Genomic DNA, 12,006 nt, shown 5'->3' on the forward strand with positions numbered 1-12,006 from the left:
TCAAAGAGTTAGAGATACTTGCTATGAAATGATTCGTGACTATACTTCTGGGAGAATGGGTAGGGAAGGTACTCGTGGCACTTGTGTAAGTGAGGATCCACAAGTTGATGACTCCCTTATGGACTTTGAAAGATATCTTAGTCAGAAAAAGAAGGGTGGGAATATTAAATTGGAGTTGGAGCATTACCTTGAGGATGATCTAATGCCAAGAACGTTGGAGTTTGATATTTTGGCATGGTGGAAATCTAATGGGCCTAAGCATCCTACTTTGCAATGTATTGCAAGGGATATCCTAGCCATTCCAGTGTCAACTGTTGCTTCGGAATCAACATTTAGCACAAGTGGTAGGTTGCTAAGTCCACATCGCAGTAAACTTCATGCAAAGGCCGTGGAGGCATTGATGTGTGCTCAAAATTGGTTATGGGCTGAAATCAAAGGTAATCAAATTTACTAGTTAATCTATTTAATGATTTATGTTGCAGCATTCTTCACTGTATTTTTCAATTGTTTGATTGAATTTGTTTTACTTTTTTTAGGCCCTTCATCTATTGTAGATGGAATTGAAGCTAATACATTCCAAAACATCCTTGATGATTCTGATGGTGAAGTAGAAAGTGGTGTCACTACATTGGGAGAAAGCGAAACTTATTCTTAAAGAACTAGTCAATTTTTATTTGTTATAAGACAATGTTTATTTTTTTATGTTTATTTTCTTAAAGAACTAGTCAATTATCCTTGATGATTCTGTTCATGCAAAGACAATGTTTATTTTGTTATAAGAAATTTTGAATTATGTTGTTACGTATTAGACTATTTAAATACTTGGTTTATTTAAATGCTTGGATTTTAAAACATTTTGTTTTGTTGTGATTTATATTATTGTATCAAAAAATTTATTTATATATATATATATATATATATATATATATATAATTGTGTTAGGGGTGGGGCGGGTCCCCGTGGGGCCCCAAGGGGTGGGGATGTGGCAAGGTAGTTTTCCCTGCACCCCGAGGCGGGGCGGAGACAGGGAAGGGCAACAACCATGCAGGGCAGGGATGAAGATCTCATCCTCTGGCCCTGCCCCGCCCCATTGTCATCCCTAATTGAGTCTATATGTAAGCAGTTTGAGTATACTTCTGTTAGCTTGTGGTATAGGATGCCTAGTGTGAACCTTGAGAATGCATAGTTCCACGTGATTGATGAAGGGGCATACAAGTTTAATAGTGTGATAATTCATTTCTCCATTTGTTTGTGTTTTCAGCTCGAGGACATTAGATTGTATTTTATGGGACAATCTCAAGTAAACAAGGAAACAATCTTGAAAGTTGAGTCAGAGCTGTGTACTAAGGTTAATAAGGGGTTGCACAAGGAGAAGCTTGGAAGTGGCAAGTGGCTAGCTTGTTGGGTTGGTCATACCAAGTTTGAGGTAAAAAATGGGGTTACCAGTTTCATTGTGGACTGGGCTGAATACAAATGCAGTTGCAGGAAATAGGAGATAACTGGTATACCTTGCTACCATGCCATTTCATATATTATTTTTCAACAGAAAAAATGCTGAAAAATATGTAAATGATTGCTACAAAGTCAATGCATATAAGGCATGCCATGAGCCAATGATAGAGCCAATCAATGGGCAGAACATGTGACAATCAACTGGACTTCCTTTTGTGCAACCTCCCATTAATTGTGGACCACCTGGCAGGCCTAAAAAAAGTAAAGGAATTTGATGAACCAAGAGTAGGAGTCCCTAAGAAGTGTAAGGCATGTGGGAGGTTAGGACATAACAAAAGAAGATGCAAAGGGGAGGTTGGAGGATATTCTTCACTTTTAAGAGCTGCTAAAAAACCAAAAAGGAAAAGAATTAATACCAAGAACGTAAATACTTAATCTAAGGCTTTATCCATCCTTTGATGAAGAGCTTCACAAAGTTGTCTCATCTCAATAAGCTCATATTGTACACTTCTTAACTGTCTTGGAGCCATCTTGAACAAGAATAAGCAAATTCGTCACTTTCTGACAGATTGACGTTTGTTCAGTAAATTGCAAATATCTCACTGTAGAAAACTCGAAATCATGATATGCTTTTTTTGTTAGAAAATAGAAAGATAGATCTTTCCAAACATATATGGCATGAACACAGAAACCTCACAAGAAGATACAGTGTCACGAAGAAGATGAACAATCAATTCTGGAATAGTATGAGAACTTCAATAGGCCCAACAGGAAAAAACTTGCTTTGATACCAACTGATACCGGATTTGTAAGGGGTAACCCAAACTTAAATGATATGATAAATGGAAATAGACTGGATGAATATATTTTATATTTTTTGATTTTATGGGATAAGAAATACACTCAATAATTTAAATGATAGATAAGCTTACCACCAAAGTAAACCCAAAGAGATACAGATAACACCACTCAAAGGAACTTAACTAAGGATACAAAAATATTTTGGCTCACCACTCTATAGGATATAGATTAACACCACCCCAGAGATACAGAAATTGATACTCGCCACCCAAAGGAATCCACCCAGGAGTTAAGAGATAATTTAGAAGAAATCCACCTTATGAAAAACACAAGGTTTTTTTTTTTTTTTTTTAATTCAGAAAATACACTCTAATTTTTATTAGATTCAGCCAAAGGCTTAAATAGAGCTTGGAACAGCCCCCCAAGCATAGGAAAATGAAAATAATAATAAATACGTTCAATAAAGCCAACTTTTTGAGTTTCACTTATCACATCAATACTATTTTCAGTCATTTCATCAATTTATATCAATTTTTTTTATTAAGTGAACTCCATACTAAACTATTCTTAACGGACATCTCATGGCATCCATTAACATTTCCTTTTAGAATAAGTAATAGGGTAGATTGTAATACAAATATACAACCTTTGTTCCTTTATATCTTGGATTGGACTTTCTTTACGAGCTCTCTTCTCAAGATCTTTCCAGAAGCAGACTTAGGGATGCTGTTCACAAAAGTTACTGCCTTTAACCTTTTGTACGACACCACCTATATAAGGCAAAAAAAGAAAAGAAAGATCAAGTTTAAAGGATGAAAAATGCGAAAGATATTATTATAAGTTTTATCGCATAATGCTTACGAACTAATGTGAGTAACATGTGAAAATGAATGTGATTGATGGGTTTCAACCACTTCATAATAAATTTTGAATTGTCTCTTTGAGATTAATGACATATTAGTTTGTAAGCTTCATATGGTAAAACTTGTAGTATTTGTAGTACTACTCTTTAAGAATATGCATTCATTTATGAAACATTGTGACAAACTTTTTTTATCTATTTTTAAACAATTCAATACTTATAATGATAGAGGAAGAAATATTTAAACGTTTTCGTTGAAAATACTAATAGGTGTTAGTAAGTTCTTGGCAATATGGTGACAAACTTAATTACACATCTTTAGCACATTTGTTTCTTAGGGTCTTTTTCATTTTGTTCTTAGGGACACATCTATAGATTGGCCCCTGTTTCATTCAATGTTTCTAATTTTGGTGTAGGCTGTTTTGGGGCTTATTATTTTCAGCTATTTGGCTTAGGTGCTCTGTTGTACATGACTTCTCAATTCTTTTGAAATTAATTGCTCCATCATCTAAAAAGGACTCGACCAACCAATAGGAGTTGGGCTTGGCAATGTATATAAGCTTCCTTGTAAGACTTAGATCTCATAAGTCATTATTGACAAGTTGATGTACTTTGTTACGGTCTCTCTTCACCTCTCTCTCTCTCTCTCTCTCTCTCTCTCTCTCTCTCTCTCTCTCTCTCTCTCTCTCTAATCTAGTTCTCTCTATTTTCTTGGAAGAAAGATTCCCTCATAGCAATCCCTAATCAGCACTCTCTTCTCCCATTCATCCCACACACAAACATCTCCACCGTTATCAAAAAAATTCACTAATACCCAAAACCCTATCAACCTTATCTCACAAACTCATAAGCACTTGTCCTATTCACCCTAGAGCTAAATAGACACGTGACCCTCTCATCATATATTAGGTTTTTAGAATGATAAACGTATATGCATTATACACTAGATAAGTAATTTAGGAGTGGATGTTCCTCACTGAAATGAATATTTCCTCAAAGATATACAACATGTTGTCATCACTGCAATTAAAATCATCCCAAAAAAAAGAAAAAAAAAAAACCTGCTTTGCAATGAATTTCTGAACATCTTCTTCTTTTAGCAAGATGTTTGGTGCACGCACAACAAATGCAATTGGGACCTCACCACATTTGGCATCAGGAAATCTACGAAAGTTGAAATTGTAATTAAACTGTCATGCAGTGATTCAAAGATAAGGCAACAGATGGACATGTATAACTGCTTACAAAGCATAAGGAAAATTATGACAGAGAACTTATATGACTCTCCTACTTACGGGATCACAACAGCATCTAATATTTCAGGGTGAGAAAGCAGCAGCCCTTCAAGCTCTGCCGGTGCCACCTAACAAACAGTCAAGTAAAAGATGATACACTACCTTTTATAATAATAATAAGGAAAAGTTTTAGTTTACGTTGTACTAGCAAAATGTGTATAACATTGTACACATTTCGTGTGCCTACAATGTAGGTTTACATTGTTAATATAAAGTAAACGTTAAGCCTATAAAAGTCCTAATACTAATTCATAATGAAGTGACTAAATTTTAATTCAACAACCCAACCTATCGCAACTCTCATTTTTTTGAACTTCCGGGATTGGCTGTAGTCGATGTATATGACACTGAACACAAATACAAGCTAACTAATATACTCACCTAACAAAAGGTAAAAAAATCATGCGGAGAAACAGAGGCATTGATAAACTCATAGGAGAAAGTGTTTTTTTTTTATTTCCAAGCTAATCAGATGACTGGAGAGACATGGTGACAAGTCATTAGTAGTAAAAGTTATATAGCACTTTGGGGGATATTTTCTCAGTAAAGAAATATACTTGACAATAGTATCAAATGAATCAGCTTAGCTAATTTTCATTAATCATTAAATTGTTCTAAGAGGCTTAAAGATTATTCGCTCACTGGGGAAGAATATATCTAATTTCCCCAATACTGCTATATGAGCAAATGTAAACTTTCCCAGGGTCAAATGCCTGCACTGTTAGGATAAGTATTGCCAATATAAAATGTAAAGGAAACAAGAAGCTTTAATCTTCTCACAAGAAATGGTTAGTAATATCACATACACCTTCTCTTTTAACAATCAATAAAGGATAAGTTACCTGAAAGGCATTGCACTTGATGAGCTCCTTAATTCGGTCCACAACAAATAATTGTCCTTCTTCATCGAAATATCCAAGATCTCCTGTGTGCAGCCATCCTTGTCCATCTATTGTTAGCTTTGTTGCTTGTGGATTATTAAAATAACCTGAAAGAAAGATTTTGAGATATTGCATGAATCATACTAGCTATATTTAATCTATAAGGAAAAAGTAATTTAACCAATGAGTCTCTCAAGGTGTTTTCTCCCTGACATACTCAAGTAACTCTATACCAAAGGTTTGCAAGCTGTTAGAACTTGGAGTTATGGTTAATTGATTAAATTCACAATTTTCTAACAATTTAAACTTTTGGTAATTTAACATTGTATCATAGTAAGAGATCTTGAGTTCAATCTTTGACTCCACTCTACCTCCACGACCAAAAGAGAAGTCCTTGCAAGGAAAGCAAGAAGCTTTTGGAATAATAGTTAATTTAATACAAGCAAATGTATATATAATCCCTAGTCACATACTTTGTTATTTTAACATTAGCAGTGTGCAAAATCAGTGACACAAACTTTCTTGACTACTGGATGGATTAAGGGGGAAAAAAGTCTGTAAGGTACTTTGGATTAAGAAATCAACATATGCCCTGTCAAAACTAGGAATCTAGTAAGAAACATTGATCCAAAAACTCAACCTTGCATCATATTAGGTCCTCGAAACCAGATTTCTCCTAATTGATTAGGTGGAAGAGGCTGTAATGTATCTATGCTAATTATTTGGCATTCAACTCCCGAAAGGAGTGTTCCGGTCGAGGAAGAAAGGTGAGATCCTTCCTTTGGATTTGCCAATGAGATGTCTCCACAAGCTTCTGTCATTCCATAGCCCTGCCAGAATACAACATAATGCACTTGAAATCAAGATGTGAGTTTTCTCGCTACAAATTACCACAGAGAAGCTTCAATGCATAATTCTACATGTATTGCTTATCATATGCTTTTTCTTTATTGATACTAAATTTAAGAACTTATCCCTATATTATAATATGCTTCCATGATAGATGAAGCAATGCATGTTTGTTGAAAATTTGTGAGAAAAGTTCACCTTTTCAGTTTATAGGCTTATCATAAAAAAGTTAGAGCAGGCTTAAAAGATAGCCATTGTAATGTTCCTATGCTTTCTATGCCTTTACCTTCCCAGTTGAGCAACTAAAGTTCTACTCAAGTTAGGAAGGAGGCAATACCTCTCTGCCTCACTAACTTATATCTTAGTGCATAAATCATTCATTCTATTGAAAAATAATTTTAAAAAAAATAGCAAACATACAATTGAGAATTTATCATTGCTGCAATTCTCTCGAGAGGAAAGTTATGACATGTACAATACTTCCCTCTGCAGTGTGAAGAACAAAATATTTGAAAATGTTTGATTATTGTAACAAGTATGCAATACTGATATAGTTTTATCTCACCCAACTCAATAAGAGATTCATTCTAGATTACTACCAATTTGTCTTGTAGTTGCATGGTTTAGAACTTCGTATGACAAGAACTTCTTTAACTTGTTCAAAATAACTCTAAAACTCTAAATAACCAAAATACATTGAAGTGTCTGAAAGTTTGTCAACTTGTGGATTTTAAAGGCCTATGTAATTTGTCAACTTGTGGATTACAGAACCACGTACACAAATAGTGAACCCCATTGGAATTCCATGAAGTGTCTGAAAGTTTTTAAAACAAAAGGTTAATATAAAAGAGAATCAAATAATCAAAACCAAGGCTAAACCCATAATATTAATTAATTAAATAAATAAATACATCTGACCAGGTGAAACTAAGAAATATTTTAACCAAAAAAAAAAAACTAAGAAATAGTTTGGTTCAAATACATCTTACCAGTTTTTTAAAACGAATGTTTTTTTTTTAATCTTATATGATGTTGACGTTTGATTCAAATATATTGCTATTTTATTTGATATTTTCTATTTTTTAATCAATGTGATTTTTTTTTTTGTCTTTTTATCGTTAAGCTAAAACATTAATTTGACTTAAATTTACAACTAATTAAATATTGAAAAAAAAAAAAAAAAACATGATCATCTCCGCAACCATTTAATTAAAAATTGCATTTACCGTCCTTGGACACCTAAGTGATAGGGGACTAAAATTAAAAAATTTCTTTTGGGTGAATTATAAAAATTTCCTTTGAAATTTGAGGATATAACACTTTTGCTCAAAACTAAGAGGAAAATAATATGCTATTTTGTCTATTGTTTTTCTTTAAAATATCATTGTTATACTAAATAATTATTTGCTATTATATGATGGTGACGGTGGTTGTGATGGTTGTTTATTATAGTAGATATATTATTTTATTGTGTTAAAAATTAAAATAAAATTATTGATATTAAATATTTTGTAAATTGAGAAGATAAAATAAATAAACTTCTTATGATGTCAAATAACTAAATTTATAACTCTAGCAAAGTGAATGTTCTTATAATAAGTCATTGGGGCTGCCATGTAAAAGCACCACAAACCTATCATTTTTGCATTTTAAAAAAATTTCATTGCTAAGAGGAACTCTTGTCAGAAGAAAAAATTAAGTAGGATGTCATTAATTTTTGACGAACTCTTGTCAGCATTTAAAAGTTTAATTCAAAAGAAATAAATATCGTAGATGGGGAGGATTTTAATTAAATATTACCTTTTTAGGCCAAGAACATATTAAAAAAATAATAATAATAAAAAAACTATACGGAGGGGTATTTGGTTTAGTCATTTTCATCGTTCATATCTCTCGATTTCCACCAATTATTATTCCATAATTATGAACCCTACCCCACTGGTGCAAATTTCGTAACAATTCTCATCAGTCATCCCTCGTCGCTCATTTTTTGTGTTTTCAGAAGTATGATTGATGAGTTTCATGGAAATTTTGTAACGAAATGCAACCTTGCATAAAAAATAAAAATAAAAACTAAATGCAACCAGTACTAGGTGGTACCCAATTCATTGTGTTGTCACATCAGGCTTTTTTTTCATTTCTCTTTCTTGCTCTCTTTATATTTATTACTCCTTCCTCCTTTCCACGAGGAAGTACACCTGATACATGCTTTCTCTCTCTCTCTCACAAGTCGGTAGTTAAAAACAAAAAAAAAAAACTAAATGCAACCAGTTACCTAATTCATTGTGTTGTCACATCCGGCTTTTTTTTTCATTTCTCTTTCTTGCTCTTTTTATATTTACTACTCTTCCTCCTTTCAACGAGGAAGTACACCCTGTTACAAATGCATGCTTTCTCTTTTTCACAAGCCGATAATCACAAGCTATCGAGAGAAACATACACATGTAACAGGTGTATTTTCTCCCTTTCCACATACGTTGCACCTGCAGTGCTTCTTTCACCTTTTCGAGAAGGTAGTCAACTACTAGGTGAGATGGGTGAGTGGGTCTCTCATGTCAGTGAGATAACAGGTTTATAGGCCCGTATTATTCAAGATTTTTCCTCCATTTTTTCCTTCTTTCTTCACATCTATTGCTTCCTCTTTCTTTTTTTCTCTTCTTTTTATTTATTTATTATCTCATCACACAGATGCTTTTGTGAGTTTTTGTTGTGGGTTTTTCTGTACTTCTAATGGGTTTATTTGTTTTTGTATTGGTGGGATTTGTTTGGGCTTGTGCAGAGGAGGGAGAGACGGCAGCTGGATTTTTGGGTCTCTAATCTCTCTCTCTCTCTCTCTCTCTCTCTCTCGCTTCAGTGGATTTGTGGGTTCCAATGATGAGATGTGAGTTGGGTTTTTAAGGGTTGGTATCGGCGGTTTTGTGGGTTTTTGTGGGATGCACTGGTTGTCCGTGGTGGTAGGAGGGGGAGTTGGGTTTTACACTTGTTGCTCATGTCTTTTTGGAAGAGCATCTTGGCAGTGTGACACAACTTGGCTTGTTTGTGAGGAAAGGAGAGGAGGAGCAGTGGTGGCTCTGAGCAGAATTGTGACTTTTGAATATTGTCACCATTTTGTCTGGTCAGACTTGTAGGACTCTATATTTTTAGTTAAAAAATAATATTTTTTAGCAGAAAATTAAAGCCAAACATGTTGGGATTAAGATAAAGAGAAAAAGATAGAATAAAATATGAATGAAAATTGAGATATGAGCGGTGAAAATCAAATAGACTTCATCCATACCGACATGTTTCGTTTTTAACTTGGGTTGCGTTGTTGGGCATAGTAAGGTGAGGTTAACAACACATTTTGAGTAATTTTATATATAATTTTTTTAATTTTTGACACGTTTTTAATTTTTAAATTTTTGATGTGAACTATTCTTTTACTGGATTTTTTTTTTGTATTTGTCTATAATAAACTATATAATTTTTTATATGTTCATTAATATTTAAGAATATAACAATATATCAAAGTTAATAATTTTGCATTCAATATGAATTATGGTTAATATATCAATACTACAATTCAGCCCCCCAAGTAAAATTTTCTGGTTACGCCCCTGCCTCGTGGCATTGTCTTTTCTTTTCTTTTTTCTTTTTTTAATGGAGACTTTTTATATAGGGTAATGTTAATGAGTGTATTAGGATATTCGTTAACAATCTATTTTAGAAAAACTTTTACACTACTTTTATGAGAAATGAAAAAAAAAAAAAAAACCGTTATAATATTAATTGCTTTTTTTTCTTTTCTCGTAAAAACTTTCTTTAAATAAATTATTAATCAATATCTTAAGGGTATTTGTTAGTATTTCTCTTTTAATATAAGATTTTGTTAATATGTGTCCTAAGGGCACATAATAATTTATCATTTTTAAAAGAAATTTCTCAAAAATTGAAAAAAATTTGATAATTCTTTTAATTTTAAAAAAAAATATTTTAAATAAATAGGTTAATGTGTGCCTTTAGAGCACACAATAATCGGAATCTTATATATATTATATCATTTCTTATTTAAGTCATTGACAATAATTAAAATGTTACGACGAATATAAAATCTTAAACCATCGTTAATACATCTCTTGACAACCATGATAATGTTGCGGGGATACAAAGGGGTGCTTGACTTTATTATTTAAATAATAAATTTTGTTTTTTAAACCATACAATACAAATTTTATAACACTTTTTAGGTTAAATATTTCACTTGACTTATTGTCTTAAAAAGAAATATTAAAAAAATGAAAGAAAAATCAGAGATTTCTACCTGACAAATTTCAGCATGAGGGATCTTCTTTGCGCACTCCTCCATCACATCCCTCCCAAGAGGTGCTGCACCAGACCTGATCTGCTTCAACGACGACAAGTCATACTTCTTCAACACCGCGCTCTGCTTCACCAGCTCAATCATCACCGGCGGAACCACGCACAAATGGGTCACTCTATACTTCTCCACCGCCCACAATACCTTCTCCAAATCAAACTTCCTCATCGAAACCACCGTGTTCCCTCTCCGAAGCTGCGAATACAGTGCCACCGATAGCCCGAACATGTGAAACATAGGCACGAAACACAGGAACACGTTTCTTGGGTCCCCGTATCGGTCCTGGTCGGCTGTCACCATTAGCGAAGTCGCGATTAAGTTCTTATGCATCGTAATCACTCCCTTGCTCTTCCCGGTCGTGCCAGACGAGTACATAAGCGCCGCCATGTCGCTCTGTGTCACGGCTTTATCCGGTAATTCACACTCCACGTTCGACATTTCTATCAGTTCAGAGTAATACCAAATCTTCGAACTCGGTGTTTCTTTAAAACTCATAGATTTTGAAGAACCTATAATTATGGAAGGCAAGTTTAATTCATTGATTTTGTGCCAGAGTTCAGGGACGGTTATAACAAGCTTAGGGTTACAGTCCTGGACTTGCTTTGAGATCTCGGAAACGGTATACGAAGGATTACAGGTTGAAGCAATTGCACCGAGAGCGACAATGGCGAGGAAACACACAGGGAAGTGGATTGAGTTGGGAGCGACGATGAGGACGACGTCGTTTTTGTGAATGTTGAGATGGTGCAAAGAGTGGGCGAGCTTGGAGACCTGGAGTTTGAGCTGGTGGAAGGTTAGGGTTTCGTTGGTATCAGCGTCGATAAGAGCGAGGCATTGTGGGAAGGAAGATGAGTTTTGGAAGAGGAAAGAAGTGAGAGAGAGGTTGGGATTGGTGGGGAGGTGAATCTGTGGTCTTGGGGATGTGTAGGTATGAGTTTGGGAGTTGAAGGTTACTGTTGCCATGCCCATGGGTGTTTGGGGAGTAAGAAAATGTAGCAATTGTTTGTTTCTAATTAAGGAAAGTTTGATGTTTCAACTATGAAGATGGGAGATTAAGGCAAGGTGATCGAGAGTTATATTGAACAAAAAGTTGAACGGTGGGAGAGGGACAGTGCCAGTAGCATGAGCGTTGAATCTATCACTTGGCCAGTACGAGTTGTAATCTGGTTGTAACTAAAATTCATAACACTTTCAGCACCTAGATTGGGAAAAGGTTTTAATGTAACATGATCTTTTGAAAATTTTAGACGTGTGGATGCAGGGGCGGAGCCAGGGGGGGTCGAGGGGGGCACCTGCCCCCCTGGCCCGCCAAAAAGAATCTGAAGTGCTGGTGCTTTATAACAAATTTAAGAAAAAATAGTATAGTATTTTGCTATCTTATAGAGTTTCAGTCCAAAAATATAGTATTTTTCTTAAAAAGTTCTATATTTTAAGAAGTAATAGTATTGTTCTATTATTTTATTTTAAATTATGTAGGTCTTATTACATTAAAATATCACTAAAATATGT

At 34.2% G+C, this 12,006-nt stretch overlaps 1 protein-coding gene across 1 annotated transcript; it reads right to left on the reverse strand.

Annotated features, from left to right (window-relative positions):
* Window positions 1–2,553: 2,553 nt before the first annotated feature.
* On the reverse strand, window positions 2,554–11,552 carry LOC142609470 (putative CoA ligase CCL10). The gene is made up of 6 exons (XM_075781055.1): window positions 10,441–11,552; window positions 5,932–6,121; window positions 5,253–5,398; window positions 4,411–4,478; window positions 4,177–4,279; window positions 2,554–3,023 (listed from the first exon to the last, which is right to left on the reverse strand). Exons 1-6 carry the CDS (start codon window positions 11,464–11,466, stop codon window positions 2,910–2,912), a joined length of 1,647 nt encoding a protein of 548 aa, XP_075637170.1. The 5' UTR covers window positions 11,467–11,552; the 3' UTR covers window positions 2,554–2,909.
* Between the last annotated feature and the right edge of the window lie 454 nt (window positions 11,553–12,006).

Source organism: Castanea sativa, chromosome 9 (genome assembly GCF_040712315.1).
Source record: "Castanea sativa cultivar Marrone di Chiusa Pesio chromosome 9, ASM4071231v1".
NCBI classification, from domain to species: domain Eukaryota; kingdom Viridiplantae; phylum Streptophyta; class Magnoliopsida; order Fagales; family Fagaceae; genus Castanea; species Castanea sativa.

Coding starts and splice junctions, on each gene's coding strand:
- LOC142609470 (XM_075781055.1), bottom strand. CDS start 11,466: ATGGGCATGGCAACAGTAACCTTCAACTCCCAAACTCATACCTACACA. Junction 4,479..5,252: donor TCAAGTGCAATGCCTTTCAG/GTAACTTATCCT, acceptor ACTGTTTGTTAG/GTGGCACCGGCAGAGCTTGA. Junction 3,024..4,176: donor AGAAATTCATTGCAAAGCAG/GTTTTTTTTTTT, acceptor TGCCTTATATAG/GTGGTGTCGTACAAAAGGTT.